Source organism: Cavia porcellus, unplaced genomic scaffold, assembly GCF_034190915.1.
Source record: "Cavia porcellus strain 051 isolate PalLab524CR breed Dunkin Hartley unplaced genomic scaffold, mCavPor4.1 scaffold_26, whole genome shotgun sequence".
In the NCBI taxonomy this organism is placed as follows: domain Eukaryota; kingdom Metazoa; phylum Chordata; class Mammalia; order Rodentia; family Caviidae; genus Cavia; species Cavia porcellus.
This window is the reverse complement of record NW_026947509.1, coordinates 12,218,870-12,246,747: the sequence shown is the minus strand read 5'-3', so window position 1 is coordinate 12,246,747 and position 27,878 is coordinate 12,218,870. Positions and strand designations below refer to the sequence as shown.

The 27,878-nt window shown below is 38.6% G+C and overlaps 1 protein-coding gene and 1 pseudogene across 5 annotated transcripts in view; both read left to right on the top strand.

Moving 5' to 3' along the window:
• Positions 1–209: 209 nt before the first annotated feature.
• The window catches only part of Rps6kc1 (ribosomal protein S6 kinase C1), a 160,526-nt gene continuing 132,857 nt past the window's right edge, over positions 210–27,878 (top strand). For 3 of the 5 annotated variants that reach the window (XM_023567045.2, XM_063236734.1, XM_003474604.5), the window contains exons 1-3: positions 212–474; positions 15,819–15,854; positions 21,949–22,069. In XM_023567045.2, the coding sequence (XP_023422813.1) occupies positions 370–474; positions 15,819–15,854; positions 21,949–22,069 (262 nt within the window). In that variant the 5' untranslated portion in view covers positions 212–369. Of the gene's footprint in view, positions 475–15,818; positions 15,855–21,948; positions 22,070–27,878 lie in introns of all 5 variants that reach the window. The other 2 variants (XM_013157504.3, XM_063236735.1) reach the window with 2 other exon arrangements.
• LOC111758202 (small nucleolar RNA SNORA70) lies at positions 9,847–9,954 on the top strand (annotated as a pseudogene).

Sequence of the window (27,878 nt, the reverse complement as noted above, 5' to 3'; positions counted from 1 at the left end):
GTACCAGGCGCGACCACAGCAGCTCCCAGCAAATCTAGAAGGTGACGGAGCGAGCGAACAAGGAGACATGTGGGGACGTCTCAGACCTCAGCGACCACGGAGGTGCAGACGCGACTCCCTCCTCGCCACAATCCCAGGCCGAGCCCCGCCGGAAGCTGGCGCGGGGTCTGCTCCGCCTCGACGCGGGACCCGGAACCGCTCCTCCCGACCCGGAAGCAGAACAGCGCGGCCGAGGCGCCGCCGTGGAGCCACCGCCCCCTTGTCGCTCGGCGGCCCAGTGGGTGCCCGGACCGCGGTGGCACTGGGTCGCCCCGATGATTCCAGGCTGGCGGCGGCGGCGGCAGCGGCAGCGGCAGAGACGGAGGGACGATGACAGCTCCCCGGGAGCGCAGTGCCGACCTGGCTCGTTTCTACACTGTCACCGAGCCCCGGCGACATCCTAGGGGCTACACTGTGTATAAGGTCACCGCCCGGGTGAGTGGTGGTGTCGGGGTCGGGCTGGGGACGAAGCCGGGGTCGGGGCTAGAGGCGCGGGGCTTAGGACGCTGAGGTTCGGGGACTCTGCTCCGAGCCGGGAGTGGGGATTGAGTGCGCCTCGCGGCGGGACGCGCGTGGGGAACGGGCAGGGCGGTGGCAGTAGCCGCGCGCGGGGTGCCTAACTCTGCTGGAGCAGGTCGCGGTGCAGCTCCGCATTCTGGTTTTCAATTGATGACTCAGTTCGCTCTCCCAATTGGACTTTCTCTTGCTAGGAAATTTGCAGAAGTAGTTTTGCTTGCACTGCAGGAATGCAGGAATAAGGCACACTTTAAAAAACTGACTTATTTATTTCAGCGTCCGGTTTGCTTGGAGGCTCATTACATTCTTGGGAAAAATATCTGTGCTAGGCCATAGACCTGTGTATGTGGGCGGTGTGTCTGCCTAGGGCTTTTCCCAGGGCTTTGCAGTAGGAGAGCCATAAGATGTTCTGAGCGGACAGTATGTGAGGGGACATTTAAAAGTTGTGAGGCTGCTTTGCGTGAACGGATCCAAATTTTAGTACTACTTTTTGGTTTATCTTTGCTCATCTTGAGTTGTAAAGTCTGTATTTTTCTAACAGAAGAGGAAAAATAGTAACATCAAATAAGTGCTTATGTATGTAATGAATAATACTGAGCTTTTTATACACATCGTCCAATTTAATTCTCATTTTATTGATGAGGAAGTTGAGTTTCAAGGACATTTAGTAATTTGCCAACTTTGCATCACACACAATAGCGGGTGTGAGGTTTAGAACCATCTCCACCTAACTGCAGGATACAGAATATGTCACAAATTAATTTTAATATTACTCATTTTTAAGGGAGAGAGATACAATTAAGTAATAACACTCCCACGTGTCTTTTTGAAAAATGTCGCTATTCCTGCTTAATAGAGAGCTCAGGAAATAGACTTTGAGAAAAACCTTAAAGCTTAAGCAGATATGGGTAAGGAAGGTCTGGACCCTGGGGATGGTACGTGGTATATGGAAATGATGCACAGACAGATGAGATGGTATGATGAGCGAACTTGTTTAAAGATAAGGCGACCTGGCAGGTCGCTTCACTGAGAATACAGAGAATTTTGCTGCTTCCTGTTTGCAAGTAAGGTGACCACATAGGTGGCGTGTTAGTTGCAAGTTGTGTATGAAATTGTATGATATTATGGGATGCTTATTAAACCGTCTTGAAACCTTTTTGAGTCAATGAGACCTTCATAAATAAGCGTCATAGCAGATTTATGGGATCAGAAGAAAGTTCAGCAGACATGATGTTCCTCTTAGCATCATTCTGTTCCTTAGTGTAACACTTAGCAGAATCCTGTTCGTCTACTTGCATGTTGGTGTCTCTTAGTAGATTTCAAGTAGATCTCTATCACTGGGGCAGTTTTTCTTATTCACTGAGGCAAGCCCATGGGGGTGCCTAAGAGCATGGTTGAATGTTAGCCCTTCCATTGTAGACAGGGTACCCACTGAGTATTTAGTTTAACCAGGCACTAAGCACTCTGAAGGATACAAGCTGACAGAGATGGAACTGCCTTTCCGGGTTACTCAGGGCAGAACGGAATTTCCAGCACTTGAAGAAGTATAATAGTACAGGAAAGTGTTAAGTGTTACCACACAATGCAGAGGAGAGCTGTGGAAATTCAGCAGGCAGATTGCTTCTGGCTCCGGGAGTCAGGGAATATGTACCAGATAAGAGAAGTAGTGAAAGATGGAAAGACTCCAGAGAGAGAGACACACAGAAGGTAGAAGCCCTGAAGTTAGATTCATACTCTGTAGGGAGCACTGAGTATGATAATTGTTTGTATTTTGCTTTACAAAAGTAAAAGCTAACCAAATTCAGCTCTTAAATATCTTAAGCTGTGAACTATTTTTTGAATTGATTTTTATGACAAGATAAATTAGAATATGGAAACAGTGCATTGCCCTAGAAGTAACCAAATGCATATGAAATGGATGCTACATATTGTGTGGCTATTTGAACTTGAAAATGGCTCACACTGCCTTTTTCTCCCCTGTAAATGTTTATGTCGTCATTTATTGCTTAAGTTACAGATTTAAAAAAAAATTAAGTAAAGCTTGAGGGTCAACATGGAGATCTACTTCAAAAATAACTGTGCTTATTTTTATAAAACAAGTAAAATACTTATTATGTTTTAAGATTTAAGGAGAAAAACATGTTTGCTCAGGAGAATTAATCTGGTAAGCATTACTCCCCTGAGAACTTCAAGAGATAAAAATGAGGAGGGTTTTCTGTATGTTTCCTACTACTGATTTAATTCTAGCTTTAAGGAACAATTTTTGTGCTGTTACTCATGACCTTTGCAGTGTTATCTCTATAGGACTAGAATTAGAATCATTGGACGTACCAATGTGAAATATTAGGTAGCGTAAAAACTTATCTTTTTAAATCACTTTTGTACTTTTTTTGGTAATTTTCTGGAACTGGAGGCTTAGATAACTTTGTGGCTAGTTACAAGCATGTTAATAGTTTCTTGGTTGCTTCTTAATTTTTACCTAGAATAAGTAATCTTACTCAGAACTGGAAACTTCTTACATAAATATTCTTTGATATTAGTTAAAGGAGACACAGATGTAAAATAGCCGTGTTTGTGGTTGTTTCGTCATGGTAAGTTTGCAAAATTCACAGATTGTAATGAACCTTTCTCAAGAATGTTACGTGAATGGTTAATTCTTGCATGTGTCCTTTTCATGAGTGTGGAAAGCACAAGGTATGCTTTGGTTCTTAAAAGACAGTGCTTGCTGCCTTAGGGCTTATGTATATTGGAACATAATTTATACAGTGAAATTCACTGATTTTAAATACACGATTTGAGGAGTTTTAACAAGTATGTGCTGTTGTGTTTTAACAAGTACATGCCGCTACCATGGCATCACTGCTCCGGGAGTCAGGGAATAAGGCTTCTCGTGCTCCTTTGTCATCAGTCTCCGCTCCTCACCTGGTTTCTCTGTAACACTGGTTTGCTGTCACTGTAGAGTAGGTTGCATTTTCTAGAATTCTGTAGGAAAGGAATGATGCAGTATGCACTTTTTGGTTTGGTTCGTCCATTTGGCAGAATTATTTGAGAGTCATCCATCTTACGTGTTTTCAGCTAGTATTCATTGCATGGTTATCTTACGTGTTTCCCGTTGATGGACACCATGGTTGGTGATTATGGACACAGTTATTATGAACATTTATATTCAGGTCTTCATAGAGATATTTGATTTCCTTTTTCTTGCTACCTCTTTATCTTGTGTACTGTAGCTTCATAATAAATCTTGAAATCAGTACAAATAATCTTTTCAAAATTTGTATTTTGGCTATTGAGAATAAGCTAGTCGGATCCTAAAAAAAAGATTCTGCCCTGATTTTGATTGGGATGATCTAAGAAATGTGGATTAATTACAAAAGAATTGACATCTTAACAGTGTTAAATCTCTTGGTCTGTGAACGCATAAATCCCCATTTGTACAGCTCATCTTCAGTGTCAGCAGTGGTCTGAGTTTTTTAGCAGAAAGTCTTGCATATATTTAATGAAATTTTCAGACTGTGAGAATGTATATATCCTTATTTTGCATAGCTAACATTTATTAGGTAATAGCAAAAATTTGGATGGTGTGAAGAGTGGATGATGAATTAACACCTTTGTCCTAGCAGCCCACAGTGACTACCATTATTTTTCTCAGGTCACTAAGGTGGCAGTTGAGGTATAGGGAAGGTAAGTAACTTGCTTAAGGACACATAACAAGTAAGTGGGGTCCTCTACATATGAACCTGGATCGACTGGTCTCAGTCACAGAACTTCTCATCCTAGTGCTGTGCTGCTGTATACCTGTTTCATAAAACACATTTAGTTAGGTGCTTTGCATGTACATGAGGATCCCTGTGTGTCTCCATAAGGGCCTTCCTGTGGTTTTTCCTGAGTGGTGGCTGTATGGGTAATGTAATGACTATGATGATTTGCACAGAGGTGGGCAAGGAAATGCTTGGTAGAAGTATATTGAGTTTGACTTGAAAATCCTTGAAAACTGCCATCACTAAACTTCACGTGGAAACACTGTGTGTTGAGTCGATGGTACCTGCTTTCAACTCTTGACTGTATTCTTGAGCAGTCTGCTTGTGCTCGAGAAAGAATTGTTTGTAGTGCTTCCCCCATTTGTCATTGTAAGTCTTGCCCATTTCAAGCGTTAGCTCTGCTTTGTGTTCCCCCGGAAGCCTTCTGAAGCATAGCTGTGTGTCTTACGAGCTCCTCTGTCCAAGCCTTTATCCTAGTGTACTTGCTGTTGGGAGACTGTATTCTTGGTGCCTAGCAGGGGTCCTGCATACACTAGAGATTTGAGAGGAGCTAGGAAGAGACACACGTTTACTTTTAAATGTTATTTTAAAAAAATGATATACAGTAATTCCTAGCATCACAAAAAATTAACATATAGTAAAATTGAATTTTTGTATAATTCCATGAATCTTAACACCTGTATAGTCTCCATCACCATAATCTCCCAAATATCTTCTCTATGTATCCCATTTTCCACATGATTTTCCTTACCCCTTACCTTTTGAGTCTGTCTTTTGTCCTTTATTTATTTATTTTTTTCTGTTCAGGTTTTTTTTCTATCAAGTTTTGAGAGTTCTTTATGTTCTGGATATAACTTTTTATTTGATCCGTCCTTCAGAAATATTTTTTCTTACCTTTTTATTCTTGTAACTGTGTCCTTTTGCAAAGTAAAAATTTTTTAATTTTGGTAAAGACCAGTTAATCAGTTTTTTCCTTTATGGAGCATACTTTTTTTTTTTTTTTTTTGTCTTTTTCATTTTTATTGGTACCAGGGATCGAATTCACTACCGCCTGCTTTCAAGGCAGGTGCTTATGCCGCTGAGCTAAATCGCCAGCCCCTATGGAGCATACTTTTAGGATAATGCCTAAAGACCTTATGCTTAGCCCTAGGTTGCACGTACTTTCTCTAAAGTTTTCTTCCAGTAGTCTTATTGTTTTACATTTTATATTTAGCTCTATGATCTTTTGTGAATTTACTTTTGTTAAGGAAGTGAGGTTTATAAATTTCATTTTTTGCATGTGGATATCCAGTTGTAAGAAAACACCATTTGTTTCCTTTCTTTATTGAATTAGTTTTGTACCTTGTAAAAATCAGTTGTCCTTGTATATATATATATATATATATATATATATGTATGTGTGTATATGTATATATGTGTGTATATATATATATATATATATATGTATCTGTTTCTGGGAGTTTCTATTTTGTTCCATACCACACTGTCTTGATGAGTAGTTTTATACTGTTTTAAAATTATGTAGTATGATTTCTCCAACTTTATCCTTTTTTTAAAATTGGCTTGATGATTCTAGTTGTTTTTCCATATAAATTTTAGAATTAGTTCCAATGTTTAAACAAATTCTGATAGGATTTTGTGTAGGAGTGTGTTGTTTATAGATTAAATTTGGGGAAAAGTGACATGTTCACTGTGTTAAATCTTTAAATTGATGAATACAGTGTTTGTTGATACTTATTAGATGTTCTTTGATTTTCTTCCATCTGCATTTTGTAATTTTCAGCATATAGATCTTACACATGTTTTATCAAAATTATTCCTTAGTATTTAATCTTTTTGTAATTGTTGTAAATACTGGTTTTTCTTTGCTAGCATGTAGAAAATAACTCATTTTTGTGTTGACTGTGTATCTTCAGATGTTTCCAAACTGCCTTATTAATCCCAGCAGTTTTTGGTAGAGTTATTTTTTTCCACATAGATAATCTATGTTGTTTGCCAAATGGCATAGCTATGTTTCTTCCTTCAAGTATGTTTGTCTTTTTTCCTGGTCTTTTTGAGAAATGATTTCACTAAGTGGTTCAGGCTGGCCTTGACTGCACTTTGTAGCCCAGGCTGACCTCAAACTTGGCAGCATTCCTCCTGCCTCGGCCTTCCAAGTGCTGGGATTATGGGCATGTGCCACTATGCCAGTCCTTTTCTTGCTTGATTGCACTGGCTAGAACATCTAGCATGGTGTTTAACGGAGTGTTGAGCGTGGGTATATTCTTGTTTTGTTCCTGATCTTAGGAGTAAATGCATTCAGTCTTTTATAAGTTGTTCTGATGACCTCTGTAGAGTTCTTATGTGAGAGGACACATGTTTAAAATTTTAGCTTTCTTAGCTCTTAATTTTGAATGTAATACATATTCATATACATTTCAGTAATTGTTATTTTATTTTATTTATTTATTTATTTAGTTAATTTTTTGTCTTTTTCATTTTTATCGGTACCGGGGATCGAACTAACAACCACCTGCTTGCAAGGCAGGTGCTTATGCCGCTGAGCTAAATCCCCAGCCCCGTAATTGTTATTTTGAAGGAAATAGAAGAAAGTGCTAAATTTTAAATTATTAATCTCTTTCATTATTGCAAATGTACAGTGTCAAAGAACTGGAATAATTTTTTTTTTTTTTTGTCTTTTTCGTTTTTATCGGTACCAGGGATCGAACTCACGACTGCCTGCTTGCAAGGCAGGCGCTTATGCCGCTGAGCTAAATCCCCAGCCCCTGGAATAATTTTTAACTGTTAAGTCTTTGAAGATTTCTTGAAGAGATATTGGTTTTGGCTTAGTTTGGAGATAATAGAATAACTGTGAGGATAGGGAGGGTGATTAGTGTGGTATAAAGTGTATCTGTACTTAAAAAGTTTGAAAAATGGCTCTCACGTTTTTTCCCCTAGAATCTATCTAGTTTTATTTTGCTCTTCTTTCATTTTGGACTCTTAAAATTGCTTAGTATAAAAGTACAAAAGTTAAAAAATATAAAAGTATAAAAGTAAAAAGTATAAAAGTATATTGCTAAGTATAAAAGTCACATACCAAATAGTCACATACCACTTGTAAATGGATTTTATTTTATTTTTTAAAAATTCATTTATCTTTGTTTTTAAATTTTATTTTGAATGTAGTAAAAATACAACAGAATGAGACAGAACAAAGCCAATTGAGATGATGCAGTGAAATCGGTACAGAACTTCAGAGCAGGATACCAGGAAAACAATAATAGGTTCCAGAGTATACTTGTTGTCTTCACAATAGTTATCCATTCCATCAGGTATGGCAAAATCAAACCAAAAACAGAACACTGTAAAACCAATCAAAACAGAATATTGAATTGAGCAAGACAATTAATCATAACAAAACAAAACAAAACAGTGAAAACAATATTTGCCTTCAAAGAGAAGACAGAAGGAAATCTCCCATATTTGCTATATTGCATATAGTCAGCCTCCCAAGAGATGCTCAGACCTCTGTCCCCAGTTGCTAATGGGGGATGGGAGAAGGAGGATGGGATGTTTGATTCTCAGCCATGTGCTGGTAGGCTCACGGGAGTTGCTGACTGGTTTTCTTCCTGGCTCACGCCAGGGGTGCCTACCAAAAGGGCAAGGGAATTGCTTTCTTGTTCCGCCACCTGAGTTCCACCCTGTAAATGGATTTTATTTTATTTTATTTTACTTTGCTTTATTTTTTTGTACCAGGGATTGAACTCATGACCACATGCTTGCAAGCCAGGCGCTTATGCCATTGAGCTAAATCTCTGGCCCTGTAAATGGATTTTAAAATGTAAACAGTTCTTGGTTTTATCTTGTGTATTGATGTTTTGTATATGAAGATACTAAGATTTAATTTATTTTAAAGTGAAAAAATAAAATTTCAAAAGAGGATAATAGAGTAATAATAGTTAATACATTGCATTTTGTTATCTTTAAATTAGTTACTCAGAGTAAAGATATAGGCATTTAATTGTCCAAACCATATTAGCACAAATCTTTCTTTATGATGAACTACGAGAAATTAGTAGTACAACTATTGTAGTAATAGTACAACTATCTTGTGTGTATATGTGTGTATACACACACACACACACATATACCTATATATGTATCTTTTTGCTTTTCCCCCTCTTTATTTTAAACTGCCAACTTTCTTTACATTTAGGATTTTACTTTTTTGAAGCTTGATTGGAAAATAGTTTAGAATGATGCTGCAGTTGGTAAAATTTATTGTGGAAAGAATTATTACCTATAGGCAAGGTGCTTTTTTTAAAAATTCATTCTTAAGATTTTTCATGATGCAGAGAGTTGGAATCCTTTCTTGTCTTAATCAGTTTGGGTGGGTACAGTGTGGCACCATAAATGAGGTAGCGTTAACAACAACCATTTATTGATCATAGTTCGGGGATGGAAAGTCCAAGATGCGGTGGCAGCAGGTGGAGTTTCAGGTGAGGGTCCACTGCTTGATTTGTAGATGGCCGCCTTCTTGCTTTACCTTCTCATGACGGAGAAATCATTTGTCTTTTTCTTACAAGGATACTAATCTCTACTTTCAAAAGTCTCTAATTCCAGATACTGAGACACTAGGGAGTAGAGCTTCAACACAGTAGCTTTTGGGGGACACAAACATTCAATTGATAGTACTTACTTTCTACCTGTTGTTTTCATTAAAATGCATTAGAAAGTTGCATATATAAAATTTGTCCTATTAACCTTTTTATTGCACATAGGGCTTCTTATACTTTAGAGAACTAAAAGGTCTTTAAAAAGTGTAGATTTGGGGCTGGGAATTTAGCTCAGTTGGTACAGTGCCTGCTTGGCACAAGGTCCTGAGTTTGATTCCTGGTCCTGCCCCCCCCCCCAAAGTGTAGGTGTGGTCTGTATGGACTGGATGGCAGGTAAAAACCAGCCCAAATATTCCCACCAACTAGTGACACCTGCAGCTCTGAGTAGCCCAGGGGGAGAGAGGAGCAGGTGATGGGGTGAGAGCAAGGTTGAGGTTAGTAGGAAGACCATTGCCTTTGTGAGCTGGGTGCTTTGAGGGACCTGTTCTTCCTGCTGGAGTTGTGATTTTTTTGTTAATGTGTGTTTGTGTATGAGAAATGCAATTGAAGTAGTCAGTTTCAGTAGTCACTATGAAATTATGGGTTTTCCAAAAATGAAGGTCTGAATGTCAGGACTGCATGTATTCATGTTGATGAGTGTGCTACTCAGTGGACCTGGTCGCCCTGATGAGAAACGTTTAGTGTAGGGTTAAAGGTAGCCTTACATTTTTGTATATCCTGTTCTTCCTGCCCTACATGTGAAAAATGAAGAGTTGGTATGGCCCTCTTTTTTCATACTTGTTTGTACCTTGACATATTAAAATATTAATAATAAATGTATTGATATTTAAATATGTATTACTTCATGACTTTGTCTTTTTTGCTTTGTTAGAACCCTTACCTAGCAGCCATCAAAAAATTTGGAGCACCATAAATTATTTCCTGTGCACCTGTGAAGCCAGCTGGGCTGCTTTTGTCTGGGAAGGCGGACAGCAGTGTCATTGGTAGCAGACACAGCCTGTTTGTTGCTGCGTGGGTTGCCCTGAGGGACCTTGGGAACAGCAGCCAGCTGTTTCCAAGGGATGTTCGTGTCTCTGACCTTGAGTCTAGGCTCCACACAAATATATGGGGTGCCTTCAGAGAGTCCAGGGCCTGGCGGCCAAGGGTCACATTGGCCAATCACTGTGCATCCGTACCAGGCTATAGAACAGAGAGCTTGTGTTTCAGACCTTCTACAGGACCAAGTTCAAGTTCCCTGAAAGCCAGAAGATCTAGATGTCAAAGCCTGGATTATTACCAAGGGTTACATGGAAGAATTTGAGGACTTGGTAGCTCAAAAACAGCTTGTTCCTAATTGCTATGGGGTAATATACATCCCTAGTCTTGGTCCCCTACTTATATAGCAGGCCCAGGCACTACTGAGGGTTTACACTGTGCTGCCTCTTTAATCATAGCCACCGATAAATCCTGCTCCCCACCCCCTGCCAATAAAGCTCATAAACATAGCTCCTTCAAATGAATACCTGTGAGTCCATAACTGGTTTCTGAAAGGGGCTTATTTTGTAATCAGTATAATAATGAGGGTTGAATATTGGTAGTTTTGTTTTCAGAACTAGTGGCTGTTCTCTAGAGAGAAGCAGTTCTTGTATGTGTCTAAGAGGGTGATTTTAAGGCATTGTGAGAGTAATTAGGTAAAAGAGTTCTCTTCTTTTTCCCCAGCATTACTGATTGAATTTAAGGTCTCAGACCTGTCAGGCAAAGTGCTGTACCACTGAGCTACATCCCCAGCCCCCGAAAGGAGTGTAGTTTACTTGATTTTTAAAGAAAGTAATATTTATTAAGAAATAGACAAAGTAAGTTGGCATTAATATAGAGGACCTGATAACATTGTGATCTATTGATTATTATTGGCCTGAGTGAGGCTCAGCCACCACCGGAATAGGCAAGAGGATTGACTTGGACTCACTTCAAGGTTGCTGTGCGTTTGGGTTAGTACTGAACTGGCAAAAACAAAGCAAACGAAGCTTCCTCCAAATGGCTCACGGGTGGTGCCCTCGGGGAGCCGCTGTTCAAACCCGCTGCTGTGCACATTGTTCTTCCGGCCCAGCCAAGGTACTTCTCCAGGTTCTCCTGTTTGATTAGTGTATTTGTATGTAAAAGACAAAATAGATACACCTAGAGGCATTAGGAAGGTTACCTGGATACTAACATTTTAGTCTCTAGAAGGGCTGATGCGGCTGTGTCTTAAAAAGACCGCTCTGGATCACGGAATTGTGAGATCCAGTCCTGCCACGGTTACTGCCTGACTATGTTTATGGGCTTGGTCATCTCATTTTAGCACTCTGGAGAGCTGTGCAATATTGTTTAAATTTCCTTCGTACAGTAAGAGATAGGCACCCTCATTTTGAGTCTTCACTTGTTTTGTTAAATTCAGAACTTAATGATGTGAACAAAGACAGATGGGCTGCAAAAAAACTGTCGCATTTCCAACTGGGTTCTAAATTTTAATAGAAATTTCATTTAATAAGCAGTGATGATGGTATCGAATGGTTAGATGACTCTGAGAAATACCGCACAGACAGTATGTCTTCCTTGTAGAGATTTGCTAGGCGTATTTATGCGTTAAAGTCTTTGAGGAAGTGTGCTGTATAAATGTTTCTTTCTTAGATAAAGGTAAACCAAAATGGATTATCAAGCCCCTCACTTGAGAGCATGGATTTTAACAAATGCTGATAGTTTACGAGACATGGGTAGTGAAGCTGTACCTAGGAAGATGCTTTTCAAGGTGACTTTGTGGTGAAATTCTAGATACCATGAGGCTGTTTCAGAAAAGTACAGTGGTTTACTGAGCCAGGGGGGATTAATGCATGCAGTGGAAATGTATGAAGTTTAAAGGAAATACCGCTTTAAATTCCAGCTTTTATGGAATTTGTTGGGTGAACTTTATGATTATTGAAGCTTATCCAAAGATAAATTATGAAGTACTCACAAGCTAGTAAACGTACAACATTTTTGTTACAGAATTGTTACTTATTTTGGTAATTACTAATATTTTAAAAGTTACACAGATTTAATTTGAGGGTTCAAAATAATCATTTTCAGTAAGGTTGTATTCTTCCCTTGGATTTCTGATTGTTATTTTTCGTAAAGTTTTCAGTGACTCCGAGAGAATTACAGATAGAAAGAGTTGTTACTAATAGGCACTCATTACTAGTAGACACTTTCTGTTTTTGGTTTCCATTGTAGAGACTATATGCTGAGAGAGTTTCTGAGAGATTACATGTGGTGGCGTACTGAATCCCTTACAGTGAGGTTCCAGCTGGTAGAACGTGGTAGTGTGTTTGGGGGAGTCTTGTATTTTTGTATGTATGGCATAGGGAAAGTGATTATGTTTTTATACACATGGCAGAAATGAAAGAATAAGTGAAATCTAATGGTGGTAGTGTTTTGTGGAAGTAACCTTATTTATTATTGAAAATATCCAAGATAAATAGACTGTATTGTACAGAGGAGAGAACACTAGACCAGGAGTCAGAAAATTGAGGTTCAAATCCTAAATCCGAAGACAGATAACGTAAGACAGGTCTCTTTATTACCTTTTTTCCCTGGCTGTAAAAGGTCTTCTCACAGTAACTGTTCCTACCCAACTCAGGTTGTTGAGGAATAAAATGAGCCATTCACGCCAAAGCTTTGCGAATGTGAATGCACACAGTTACCCTTCCCGCATGGTGTTTTGCATAGAGTTAGGTAGCACAGGTACAGATTACGGTATGATAAAACAGGGGCTAAAAATGCAGTCGACAGCTGGGGTGCTCACAGAGCGGTGAGGGAAAGAAGGAGAAAGAAAAATGTGAAAGAGAGAAGCAGGAGCTCCCAGAGGGAAGAGGAGAATCCTTAAAGTGCAACTTTCCAGCCGTGACTTCCTCTGGGCGTTGTTTGTTTTGCTGGGAAAAGAGACCATTAATACCTAACACATAGCTTTTGATAAAATATTCTAAGTATATTTCCCTTTTCATCTGGGATATATTTGGAGAGCTAAGAGTAGTAATTCTACTGTACCTAAAATTAGAGTGCAGAGCTTCATCTAAGTAGTTTTAGAATGTTACAGCTTTGACTTTCTGTATTTTTTTGGAAATAATGATCAGTTACTTTTATTAGGAAAACTTGAAAAGTCCCACAGCACTCAACAGTGAAGAGTTGATGTCACGGTCAGAGTCTAGATAAAATGCTTTTTAAGCTACTGCTTAAGAGATTGGAAAATAACTTTGGGAAACTCACCCTACTCCCCGGGTCATTGTGTACAGTGGACCGTGAGTTCCATGAGCCAGGGGTCTCCATGTAACTGCGCAGATCAGAGGTATTCAGAAGGTGGCTGGGATGTCGCCAGCAGATTGGCTATTTTTGATAAGCCAGTTGAGGATATTGTGATAATTTGGTACCATTTGTGTATATTGGTAGGGGATGATGAATGAATTTTGCATGTGTAGAACATATATGGTTGATTTCCAAGTGTGGTGTATATGAAGAAAATTCACAATGTGATCCTTCTAGTATGGATACCAAAGAAATATTTTTCTGTCACAAAAAGATATGTGCATATGTTATCCTGCATATGTTAAGGAAGAGTATTTAAAATAGGAAGATACTTTAGTACATTTTTAAATGCAAGTTATCTAATATAAATTAGGAAATGTCAGATACATCTGCCTAAGCCTTACTGTGAATGATCTTGTGTTGATTACTTTTGGTTGATTGTTGGAGGATTGATTGTCCGTGACTTCTCTTCTGATTAGTACATTTTGAAAACGTATAAAAAATTTATATGAGGGAAAACTAAGTCATCTAATTGTGTGACATACTAATTAACTAAAATATTGTCCGTTTAGTTATGTGAAGAGGTGCACGTGTGCGAAGAGCGTGCTGGTATTTGTCTTTTTAAAAATTTTTTTTTAAATTTTATCGGTACCGGGGATCGAACTCACAACTGCCTGCTTGCAAGGCAGGTGCTTGTGCCGTTGAGCTACATCCTTAGTCCTGCACGCTGGTATTTGAAAGTCACAGTTAAAATGAAATACCTGAATAATGCACAGCTCTTACTCTATATCTATGTTGTCTAACGTGGTAGTCAATAGCCACATGGAGGTACTGAGCCAAAAGGTCTCCATTTACCATTCAGTCCCTTAGCTGGGTAGCTGTGTCACGGGCTCAGTAGCCACACACACGCGGCAATGGTTGCTGTGCTGAATGGTCCAGATTGGATCATTTCTTTGCATCATTCCAGAAAGTTCTGCTGGATTGCCCTGTTCTAAATTAATGAAAATTGCTAAGAGAGTGTACCAAATTTGTATACCCTGGAAATTGGAGAACAAGGGGACTGGGGATTTAGCTCAGTGGCATAAGCGTCTGCCTTGCAAGCAGGCAGTCGTGAGTTCGATCCCCGGTACTGGTAAAAAGGAAAAAGAGCAAAAAGAAAAAGAAAATTGGAGAACAAAATGACAGGAAATTGTTAGGTGAGTTAAACTCTCACACAGTTCTCTATGTTACTATATTGGTGTTCAGGACAGCCAGGTGAGGAAGGTGGTATAGTCCCATTTTATAGATGGGATCAAGCCTTAACTTCAGGAACATAATTTGAACCAAAGATTGCCTGAATTTAAATCGGTTATATTTTGTCATCATTTTGGACTTCAAGAATAACATAGACTTGCTCTTGCCCCAGTGGTAGTATTGTATATTGTTCTTGGCTGTCATAGACAACTTGGACATAGGGCATATACACATAGGCAGTCATGTTAATGGGTTTATCTGTTGGCCTAGGTTAGCAGGATACAGCATTGTAGCCTCAGGTTCATTAGTTTTACACTTATATAGATGATATTATATAATATAGATTTGTATCATATACTAATTTTTTTTTTTGTCTTTTTCATTTTTATCGGTACCCGGGATCGAACTCACGACCGCCTGCTTGCAAGGCAGGTGCTTATGCCACTGAGCTAAACCTCCAGTCCCCTCATATACTAATCTAATATGATGTTTTCCCACTTTATAATGTTATTTTTTTCTTTCCTGAAGTCTTTTAATCAGTCTTTCCATGTGATGTTGGACTTTTTGGCCTTTGTACTTTTGAAAGTTTGAAAGAATCATCTCTTCTAGATGGATGCACACACACACACACACACACACACACACATATTTTTGGTGCTGGGTGTTGAACTGGGAACTTGTGTGTGGTAAGCACATACTCGACTACTGAGCTATACCCCCAGCCTTTGCTCAAGAGTATTGCTAGAATTGTTTGTTTCTGAATGTTTGTATTTAATTTTTTTGTTATTTATTTTATTTCTGCATTATTAGATGGCCAGCAATCACCTGTCACGGATATTGGTGTGTTGAGCATTGTGGCTACCTTTTCTTAAATTGAGATTTTTATAGACCTAATTGCAGATTCACATACAGTTATCAGAAATAATATATTGAGATCTCTTGTATATTTTGCCTAAATGCAGCTGTTCTTTTTTTTTTTTTTTGTCTTTTTCCTTTTTATCAGTACCGGGGTTCGAACCCACGACTGCCTGCTTGCAAGGCAGGCGTTTATGCCGCTGAGCTAAATCCCCAGCCCCTCTTTGTGCTTCTGATTTATACTTAAGCCAGGAAGGAGGGTAGGTAGCCTGTTAGAATTACAATTAGAATGAAGGCGGGGAGATTCTCTTATGAATATAATGCATGTGTACTTAATTTTACCTGTTTTTTTTCTTTAAATTTAGTATTTCAGGTAGTGAAGCTATCGTATGACTGAATTTTTTAGTGATAAATATTTTTTAAGCAAATTAAAATTTTTATGTTGAATAACTATACAAATATGAAGTATTTATCAAATATTAAATTTTGATAATGATTAGATGTTTCTGTGTGTGTTTTGTTGTAGGTTGTTTCACGGAGAAACCCAGAGGATGTCCAGGAGGTAACATGTTTAACTATATGAAAATTTCACTTTCTGTTTTTGACAAAAATTTAAATACTTTATTGAGGAAACTGCCTAAATTATTTGTCAGTCTTTTTATAAAGATTGTCTTCAGCTTCCTAAAATAGTAGTTAAATCCCCTATTTCAGACCTACTAAGTAGGTATTAAATTATATAAATAAGAATTTGATGAATTATAGTGCTTTTTAATTCTGATAATTGTTCAGGTAAGTAATACTGTTAAGAGTTTCTATTAATTGAGGACCTTTATTTCAAGTTCATGATGCTTGTTTAATACAGTAGAAGTATTTGGTAACTACTATTAATTTTAAAGATTATAGTGGTAAATTATGGGTCTCTACCTACTTCCAGTTATATGTTGGAATTGATATATTGACATCTTGAGAATCTGTTTTAGATGTAGGTTTTTCTTTTTTAACTTTTTCAAGTAATTCTTTTTGCATACTCTTTGCAGTTTTTCCTTTCCATCTCTTTGAAGTGGTGGTGCCAGCCTGTTACGTTGTTGCTTAAAACTGTGGCATTCTCTATTTGTAATTACTTTGTGCTTGTCACACAGTTTTAGGAGTCCTGACTTCCTTTAATGTTTCTTGATTTACTTTCATTTGACCCCTGCTCATCCTCACTAAGACCAGAAGGACACACACACTGGGGATTTATTGCTTGCTGAGCAGTTACTTTCAGTGCTGATTCTGCAACCTGTTACCATTCTTCCCCAATTGATTTGAGTGTCCCTGAGGGTATGAGCTTTTCTCTGCTAAGCCAGACCCCACTCTCCTTTACATACCTGGCTCCATTCATGCATTTGAGTTGATTATTTGGTCCCAGTTGATTTGAGTGTGTGATCCTCTGGTTTAGAAAATATTTAAATGTTTTACCTTATAATTCCTTAAGGTATTGTGTCTGATCTGATATTTGTTTTTGTCTTGTGATTAAAAGATTTAGTAAGAGACACATTTAAAGAAGATTTCATATTACTTTCCTCATGAGTTTTAAGATCTCTTCCTTTCCCCCACAATAGGGAGAATATTGTTATTTTGGAAGAAAAGGTTCTATATGTCTGTGTTATTTGCATTGTTTAATGAAAGTAACTTTTGCTTAAGTATCAATTGATTATTTTGAACTATTCTTTAGATTTCTGTTAATTTTGTTGAATTAGTCAATACCAGGGTATTCTGCTTTTGAGAATTTCTGTTAGAATTGAAAATGGATTCTGTTGCCTTTGCATGCACTGTCTGATTGCTGTGCTGTGGTTTGTAGCTTGATGTTCCGCTTTTCCAGGGGGAATCCTGAAACAGCCCATCCATGAACATGCTCTCTACCATTTCCTTAATCCTTTCTTGGGGAAAGCTCTTTTATAATAACAACAGTTGGGAACCATTCATCACAAAACTCTTGTAAGTGTCCTTTAGGTAGATGATTGCATGGTCCTTTGTTAGAAATAGTGTAAAAGTTTTAAAAGGTCTCCTGTCCAGTTGGCTTCCTAAATTATGGAATAATTTTAAAATTACCTATATCTATACTTTTTAAATTTCTCACTTATCCCATTTAAACAGTGGAATTTTCACTTAGGAAGGGAATTGGCTACTTAGACTTTATTTCCATTTCCTTTCCTTTCCTTTTTGCTCTCCATTATCTAGTTTACTTACTGCTTTAGAATATAGTTAAGCTTTGTAAGAACCATTGAGCAGTAGTAGATGTACTGTCCTTCTAACTAAATATAGGACCAATAATTTGGTATTCTTTCTAAAACTGGAGAAATTGTGGTCTTTTTGTTTTATTACATCTTGGCACGAATCAGATACCAATGTTTTTTTTTTTTTAAGAATGCTAAAAAGTATCAATATGGAGTAAATAAATTAAAATTACCCAGGTTAGCCTTCTCCATAAAAAGATTTTAAAATCTCTAAATTTTTATTAAAAAAAACACGAGTAACTGTGCAGCGGTACAGCTGGCTTCATTCCCTTGATGGTCTGGAGCAGTGGTGGCAGAACTATGGCTCGTGTGTTACTTGTTTTTAAGACAAAAGATGTTAATGTATGAGTTGTTTTTTCCTAAACGAAAGCCTCAGTGTTCAGGTTTAATTGCAGTGTTTTCACTTTGTGGTGAGTACGTGAGTTTCGGGTTGCGTTCGGGCACTCATCTTTAGATTTGCCCTCGCTGGTCTGGAGCATGGGCCGCTTGTGGATGGCAGGAAGAGCTGTGTTCCATCCTCCCCCAGCTTCCTCATGGTGACCGCCGGACTTTGGGAGAGGTAGCATATCTCACTGGTGAAACTGGGGATGGAAAAGACCCAAGCTGAGCTTTCTATGTATGTATCATACCAGAAATCTCCAAATTTTGTCTTTTCATAAATAGGTTTCTGAAAATAAGTGCACACTTAGAGAAATGTATTAAAGGAGTGAAGGGGGTTTTGAAAAGAGGGGAAACAATAAAAAGCAAGTAGGATGGTAGTGGCATGTTTTAGAAAAGATGGTCCAGCAAGTTTTAAATGCTCTATGAGGATAGGATCTAAAAATTTTTGATGTCATTATTTATAATCTGAAAAGGAGGTAGTTATTGTATGTGAAAATATTTAAGAGAATATTTCTAATGAGAAATTAAAGTCTTATTGTTTGTAGTCTATCTATGGTTATCATTAAATTAACATTTCCTTGATAAATTTTCTTCAGAGTGACTTTACTTATTTTATGTGTTTTTGAGATAGGGTCTTACTGTGCGGTTCATGCTGGCCGTTAGCTCACTTTGTAGCCCAGGCTGGTCTTTTTTTGGCAGGGGTGGGGTGGGGTGGGTAACTGGGAATTGAACTCAGGACCTCAGGCTTGTCACTGCTGTGCTATTGAACTAAATCCACAGCCCTGGCCCGGCTGTTTCTGAATTTGCAATGAGCGATCCTCTTGCCTTAGCCTCCCGAGTGCTAGGATTATGGCCATGTGCCACCACGCCTGGCTCAGAGAGACTTTATTTGCATTTTTTTTTTTTTTTTGTCTTTTTCTTTTTTTTTTCAGTACATGGGATTGAACTGATGACTGCCTGCTTGCAAGGCAGGTGCTTATGCCACTGAGCTAAATCCCCAGCCCCCTCAGAGAGACTTTAATGAATAAGAAGTCTATGCAGGTTTGGTTCAATAAAGTAATAGATAGTACATGTTTTTTTTTTTTTTTTTTCCTAATAGGAAAATATCAGGCATTTTGCGAACAGTTTTTCCGTCTGTCTTTGGAACTTTGTGTAGTCCACATATAAGCATCAGTGCTTGCTGATGGACTGGCATTGTACTTTTCCTCAGCTTTCCGCCTGAAGGTTTCGGAGGAGTGCGGATTTGATAATGGGGGCAGAGCTCCAGGCGTGTCAGGGCTGCAGCCTGGGCTGGATGAAGGGTGTGTGGGGAGTAAGTAAAGGCCCGGCCAAGACACGCAGGCCCGTGTGTCTGCGGTTCGGTTCTTGCTCTGACTGATCGTACTCTGGCATTTTAATCATTGTCGTGGTTAAATTGCTAAATTTTGCCTCTCGAGTCATCCTCTATTTGAAAATGATCTTAACCAGAATATAAACTTTATCAGCAAACTTGTTTCCACGCTCTGAAAGTCTCAGGAATGCTCTCCTGTGCACGTCCTGATGGCCTTCACCTGTGTGACCCCAGTTCTGGGCTGTTCTCCTTGTGTAAGATCACTTTCATTTGTTGCCCGGTTCCTCCCTTCCCCGAACAGTGCAGTGCTACTGCAGTTCGATGTATTTTAAAGTATGTAAAATACTTCTTTTCTCATGGCAGGCTTATGTTCATGCATCAAAATTAGAAACTGCTGAGAAGCCAAACATGTGATGGCTGTCGTCCCTCTCCGGGCCTCCCGTCGGCTCCCCAGCGCTGGCCGGCCGGCCGGCATTCGGCTCTTCCCTTCTGCGGGGCACCAGGCTGCTGCTTCGCTGTCAGCCGTGTCTCGCCCCCTCATTCTCAAGGAGAGTGTCCTTTTCTCAGTGGTCGCCTGTAGCGTGGCCAGGCACTGTGCGCCTAGTAATCTCCTGCTCCTCCTGCCTGGTCTCTGGTGTCAGCATTTCTGTCTGGCCATTTCCACTCCTCCTCTCCTCGCCTGTGCCCTGCTGTCCACTCCTCAGCCCCGTGTCCAGTGAGGTGCCTGCCAAGTGCCTCCGAACCAGCTGAATTCTCTTCCCCGGCCGCGTTGGCCAGGAGCGAGAGCCGAGTGTCTAGTGACACCTCCGGCACCTTCCTTTGTCGACGCTTCATCCCGGGCTCCCTGTATTTTCTTTCTCTGCTGACTCCTTCCTTCCCTTCAGCGGCGTGTTCCGCAGAGGGGGTCTCGGGCGTCGCCGGCCTCAGCACTGTGCGCCCTGCTTGGTGTTGCTGACCTGTTGGGTGTGCAGGGAGGCCCCGTGCGTGTCATTCCTTCAGCCTCTGCGACAGGCTGGGGCCCTGCCCTGAGGAGGGCCGCGAGTGCTGGCTTTGTGTTGTTTAGTTAACATCAAGGGAAGCCTCAGGAGGAGGCAGCTGCTTTAAATCTGCTATTCTCCCAGGGTTATAACTCAATAAAAAGCAAGGAAGACCAAGGTAGACTTCTCAGTGGCATGACAAATGTGGGTACGGAGTTTCATGTAACACGGTGGGTTTTGGCAAGAATCTCTTAAATCACTTAGCTGCCCTGCCATATTTAATTGTTAGCATCATACTGTGTATGTGAAAACACTGCGAATTCTTTTTTCAAAATTTATTTTTATTTAATTTTAAAGGGAATAAACAACAATAAAACAAATCAGAACAGTGATACTACAACAGTCACTGTGCAGTACTTACTATATTACATGTCATTGTCCTCTAAATAGCTGCCGAGACTATGGGCTTTAGACCTCAGAGTCAGCCAGACCGTAGGCGCCTCCGAGTCAGCTGGTTGCCCCGGGGTGGGAGATGGAGTGGGGAGTGAGGGCAGGGGCTGCTGTGGTTCCTTTCCTAGCCCTGTGCTGGCTGGCTCACCGGCAGGGGCTTAGCTTCTTTCTTGGTTCTCCCGGTCCACAGTCCAGCTGGCTCACCACTGTGAATTCTTTAGAAGGGAAATGAGTAAGCTTTTCACAAGGAAAGTAGCAGTTTGTTTTTATTTTTTTTGGTTCCGGGGATCAGACTTACAACCTAGCACTTGCCAGACAGGCTGAGCTAAAAATCCCCAGCCTCTAAAGTAGCAGTTCAAAACTCAGTTTTATCCTACTTTTGTTTTTTGGGTTCCCCGAATTGAACTCATGGCCTCATGCTTGCAGGCAGGTGCTGCGCTGCTGAGCTATGTCCCGGCCTGAGTTTCATCCTGTTTTGTGGGGACTGAAGGGCTGGCTCAGTGATATTAAAGCTGTGTGTTAAATGCTTTCTCTTTGCAAAGTTTTCTTTTGTCCAATTGAATCTGAGTAAGATTAAATAATTCAGACTAATGAAGGCAAACTCACTTTCACATGTTACCTAAAGTATTGTTTTGGTTTTTGGCACTACACTAGTTTTAATGATATTGTGATCAGCATTCCTTATCCCCAGAGATCTTATTTCTTAGAGATTTAAGAAAAAACTGTGAAATAGGACGGTTCCTGTTAATGACTTGCTACACAGCCATTGCTTCTTCAGTATTACTCAATTTATCATTTTAGGCCAATGTTGAGTATGTCCTTTGTGTTTAAAAATTACTCAAATTAGTTATTTTGTTTTTATAAGCATGCTATTTTTGAGAAAGAATACATGTTGGAAATTGAATTAATTTCCTACGACAAGGGCAGTTGGCTTTTAGATTGACAGTTTATGTAGTATAGAAGTTCTTTGTACCAGGCTGAATATTTTCCCAGGAAGCATAAAACTGTACTTACTTAAAATAAAATTTAAAAGTCAAAACAGAATGGAATGAGGAAAAATTCATGCTTTCTGGTTTTAAAGCAAGTATTAGTGAATTTCAGATGGTTAACCCTATTGGTTGAACATAGGTTGGCACCGCTTGACATTTTGAACACTTTAATGAGAAGATAACTTCTTGTCATTTATCAGAACCTAAATGACTCTGCTCTGAAGCATACTGTTAATCTTTTGTCTCTTTTTAGATAATTGTATGGAAGAGATACAGTGATTTTAAGAAATTGCACAAAGAGCTATGGCAAATTCACAAACACTTATTCCGTCATTCCGAACTGTTTCCTCCCTTTGCTAAAGGAATAGTATTTGGTAAGTGATTATTTTGAAATTGTTACTGAAAAATGTGATGATTAGCTAATTATGCTTGTGAATGTGGGCTAAAACCTGACATACCACTCTGCGAAGCTCAAAGCCTCTTTACCTGTTATGATTAGATCATATTATTCAGTAAGCACTTGCAGTTGTGTTTCCTTACTCTTGGAATGATTTTGTTCATTCGGAAGACATTACCTTTCCTTCCATAAAACAGCAACTCCACCTGCAGCCAAACAAATGAGAGATCTTTAGGAACCTAATAAAAGATACTCACTTGGTTCTTAGGTGGGCTTGATACCACATGCCTGCAATCCCAGCCTTGGAAAGCAGAAGCAGGAGAGTTATGAGTTTGAGGACAACCTGAACTATATAATGAGACCCTGACTCATAAAAAAAGAAGAAAAATTGAGTTATTCTTGCATATTCTTAATTCTTTGGCATGGTACTCTGAATATGTTATTGGTTTGCAATTGTTAAGTTTCTGCTATGTTTTAAGGCCAGTTAAATGAGATAATATACTTGATGAGATTCAGTTATATATTTAATATAGAAAAAGTAGAAAATATGGGAAAAACATACAGAGAGTATGATAATAGCAACAATCAAAAAGCACCCAAGGACAAAAACGGTACTGTTTTGGATGATGTCTTAGCAGACTTTACTTAGTGTGGTTCATTTGTATGCATGTTAATTAAAAACTTGTATTTACTGTCTTTTTTAAACATTTCACTTTTGGGAAATATTTTCCTATGTGAATAAAATCTGCTTTTTAGTGGTAAATGTAGGGATTTATCATGATTTACTTACCCCTCAATCCTTTGGATGGGCCTTTGGCTTGGTTTTAATGGGTTAGGACTACAGATTTTGGAATCACTGGACCTAGAATCGAATTCTACTTTTGTTACTTACTGTGTGTTTAGTCTTCATCAAGGGAATGATCTTTTCTAGCCCATATTTTCTGTCTTTAAAGTGGGCCTACAATATACGGACTAAATAGGTAATGTGTATAAGTATTTAGCAGTGGTTGATACTTACTTAGGGTTCACAAACTGGTCATTGTTTGTCATTTTTACTGTTTTTTACTGATGAATGGATCTGTTGTGTCCTAGGTTAAACTTCTGCTGTGATCCCTCTTCTGTAATCCTGGTCTCTTCTGTGCAGTGGTTTTCTGTTAGTGTCTGGCAGGGTGACATGCAGGGGAGGCTGGGACACAGGATGATGAGACTTGCTTGTTTTGTGTTTACTTCTTGGCCCTGTCAGCACGGACCTAGCGCATGGCTTCTCCCTGACACTGCCCTTACTCAGGAGCAGCGGTGGTTTCCGGTACCTCCAAGAGTCTCACTGTGGGACAGCCTCCCCCATGTCGCCCTTGTGGCAGACCCCTCCGAGCCCTGGGTTCTGCCTATAAGCTGCTCAGGGTCCTTTGGTTAGTTTTGCAGTTCTGGGGATGAGCCTAGGGCCTTCCACATGGGAAACAAGTGTTCTACTGCTGAACTATACCTGAGCCTGTTTCTTACTTTTAAAAATTTATTTATTATTTTATTGGTACATTTTAGATATGCATAGTAGCATTCATCATAGGGAATTTGTACCTGTACGTGATACAATTTGCTTCTTCCGGTTATTCCCCTTTTTCCTCTCCTCCCTTTTTAATTCCTCTTCCTCTCATTTACAAGTTTTGTGTCCATTTATTTCCTTCTATTCATTTTTTTCTCTTGGTCCTCCCTTCTTTCTCTCTCCTCCCTCCTTTGTTCCTCTCTCCACTTGAACATTTTCTTCCCATTTCCCAGTAGCATACATTTTGGTCCTTATTTACACGTTCCATTTCTCACACTAGAAAAATAATGCAGTATTGCAACATGTGTGTCTGTTATATTTTACTTAAAAACAGGGTCTTACCTAGAAATGTCTCAAGCCTGTCCTTCTGTATGACAGAGTAGTACTCCACTGTAGGCACAGCCGACATCTTTTTCCATTCATTGGTTGATAGGCATTTAGGTTGTTTCCAAGATTTAGCTAATGCAAACTGTACTGCTATAAACATGGCTGTATATGTGTCACTGTAGTATTGTAATTCTTTTAGGAAGATATTAAGAAGGAGAATAGCTCAGTCAAATGAAACCTTTAGTCCTAGCTTTTTGAGGAGTCTCCACATTGATTTCCACCATGACTGCATTAGTCTGCACTCCCACCAACAGTGGAAAATGGTTCGTTTTTCTCCATAGACCCGCAAATATTTGTTACTGGTTGATTTCTTGGTAAAATTTTTTCTGGGATGAGATGGAATCTCAGCATTGTTTTAATTTGCGTCTCTCAAATGATCAGTAATGTTGGACATTTGTAATGTATTTACTTGCCATTTCTACTTCATCTTTTCATTTAAAAAATTTTTTTTTTGTATTGGGGATCGAACTCACGACCTCACACTTGCCAGGCAGGCACTTTTTATATATGCTAGAGTTTTTATATATGCTAAATAGTAATCCTTTATCTAAGGAAGAGCTGGCAAAAAAGTCTTTGCCTGCACCAATGTCTTCAAGAGTTGTACCATTTCTGTCTTCAGCAGGTTTCGTGCTTCTGTTTTAATATTTAGGTGTTTGACCCATTTCAGTTTTACTTTAGTGCAGGGTGAAATATGGGTCTAGTTTTAATTTTTGACATGTGGAAAGCCTGCTGTTCCAGAACATTTATTAAAGAGACTTATCTTTTTTTCCAGTGAAGGTGATTGGCTCTTTTGTCAAAGATAATGTGGCTGAGTATGTCTGGAGTTGTTTCTGTGTCTTCTAATCTGTTCCATAGATCCTTGGGTCTATTTTTTTTTTTTTTGCCAGTACCATGCTGCTTTTATGACAGTAGCTTTGTACTACAGTCTCAAAGTCAGAGATTGTGATGCCCTCTGCCTTGGCTTTTAGCCTCAGAATTGCCTTTGCCAGTCTAAGTCTCTTTTGGTTCCAAATGAATTGTAGGAATTTTAAAAATCTACTTCTGTGAGATATGATATTGGAATTTTAATCAGTACTGCATTAAATCTGTATAATGATTTTGGCAGTCTGACCATTTTCACTATATTAGTTCTTCGTACTCAGGAATAAGGGATATTTGTCTATTTTCTGATAATCTCTTCAATCTCTTTTATAGAGTTTTCAATGGAGAAGTCTCTTACTTTCTTTATTAGATTGAGTCCTAAGTATTTCATTTTTTGGATGCTATTTTGAAAGGTGTTATTTTCCTGATTTCTCTCTCAGTGAGTTTGTTGTTTGTGTACAAGATGGCAATTGATTTTTAAGTGTTGACTTTGTATTCAGGTGTGCTACTGAATTTCCTTAGTAAATCTACCAGTTTTTTGGTGGATTTTTTTTGGATCTTCTCCTATCATATCACCCGCACATAATAATAACTTAACTTCTTCCTTTCCTGTCTTTATTCCTTTTATTTCTTTCCCTTGTGTAATTGTCCTGGATAATGTTTCTAGAACTCTATTGATTATGAGTGAGGAGAGTGGACATCTTTGTCTTGTTCCTGGTTTTAGATGGAAACCTTTCAGTTTTTGTCCAGTTAGTGTGTGATGTTGGTTGTTAGTTTGTCATAGATGGGGTTTTTTTTTATCAGATTAAAATGAAGACCATCTATTCTAATTCTCTGCAGAGTGTTTATTTTTTATTTCTTATTTTTATGCCGCTGAGCTAAATCCCCAGAACCCCTCTGTTGAGTTTTTGTTATGAATAGGTGTTGGACTTTGTCAGATGCTTTTTGTACATCTATTGAGAAGTTCATATGTTTTTTTGTCATTGACTCTGTTAATATGGTATATTGCATTATTTTTTCTTAGTTTAATTTAATAGAGAATAAAACCAAACAATGAAACACGATAAAACCAATCAAAACAAAACAATGAAGGGGCTAGGATATGGCTCCGTGGTAGAGTGATTGCCTGGTATGTATGAGGCCCTGAGTTCAATCCCTAGCACTACCAAAAAACTAAAACCAAAACCAAAACAAAACAACAACAAACATGAAAGTGAAACAGGACTTCAAAACAAAATAATAGGAAGTCAACAATGGTTGTATTCCATTTACTGATTTGAATATGTTGAACCATCCCTGCATCCCTGGGATGAATCACTTTGTCCTGGTATATAATCTTCTTGATGATTTGTTGCATTCTGTATGCTAGTGTGTTATTGAGGATTTTTGCATCTATGTCCATTAGGAATTTTGGCCTGTAGTTCTCTTTCTTGGTTGGGCCTTCTCTGGTTTTGCTATCAGGATAATACTTGCTTCTAGGAATCAATTTGGGAGTATTGTTTCCTTTTCAGTTTCATTAGAGTCTGAGGGGTAGTGGCATTAGGTCTTTTCAATCTTTCTTTTTTCTTTCTTTTCTTTTCTTTTTTTCTGTTCTGTAAATTTCTTGTAGGATTCAGCAGTAAATCCACGTCACAGCCTGGGCTTTTCTTTGTTGGTTGGCATTTAATTACATCTTCAATTTCTTTGATATTGTTTTATTTAGAGTTTTTATATCTTCTTGATTCAGCTTTGGTAATTCATATGTATCTAGGAATCTGTCAGTTTCTTCTGTGTTGTCTATCTTATTAGAGTATTAGAGTTGTCTATCTTATTAGAGTTCTTGGGTGAGGTATTGATGATCTGCATTTCTGCAGCATTGGTGTGACTACATCCTTTTCATTTCTAATTGCATAAATTTGAGTCTTGTGTTTTTTTTGGTAAATTTGGCTACGGGTTTGTTAATTTTATTTCATGTTTCAAAGAACCAATTCTTTGGTCCATTGATTCTTTGAATTGTTTTCTTAGTCTTAGTTATGTTAGTTTCTGCTCTGATCTTTATAATTTCCTCCCTTGTATGAGGTTTGGCCTTGACTTGCTCTTCTTTTTATAGAAGCTTGAGACTCAGCATTAGGTTCAATGTTAGGCTCACTGTTTTTCTGAAACAGGAATTCACTGCTGTAAATTTCACAGGACAGCTTTCATTGTGTCCCATGTGTTCTGGTATTTAGTATTGTCATTATTGTTTAATGGTAGAAACTAATTTCATCTGTGACCCATTGCTTGTGGAGCATGGTGTATTTAATTTCCATTTGTATACGATGTTTTGTTATTGATTTCCAATTTCATTGTACTATGGTCTGATAGCATGTTCCGTGAATTCATATGTGGTTTATTTTGGAGAATGTCCCATTTGTAACTGAGAAGAATGTGTATTCTGATGTTGTGGAGTGAAACATTGTATAGACATCTACTAAGTCCATTTGTTCAGAAGTTTATTTCAATTCTAATGTTCCTTTGTTGATTTTTTTGTCTTCTTGATCTATCTGATTGTGACAGTGGTGTATTGAGGTTCCCCATTACAATTATGTTAGTACTTACTTGATTTTTCCTGTGTTAATATTTGTTTTCTATAGTTGGATGTGCTGGTATTTGGTGCATATAATTTGTGATTCTTATCTCTTCCTCTTGGATTGTTCCTTTATGAGGATGTACTGACCTTCTTTATCTCTCTTAATCAGTCTTGATTTGAAGTTCACTTTGTCTGCAAATAGAATTGCTATCCTTTCTTTTTTCTGGGTTCCTGTCATGTGGAGTATTGTTTTCCATCCTTTGACTTTCAGTCTGTGAATTTCTTTTTTTGAATTAAATGTATTTCTTGTATGTAGCTTATTGTTGGATCTTTTTTATCCATTCTGCTGTCTGTTTCTTTTGTTTGGTGAATTGAGATCATGTAAATTGATGGTTTTAACTGGCATATATTGACTTTTCCTTGTCATGTTATATTCGTGTTGTAGATTCC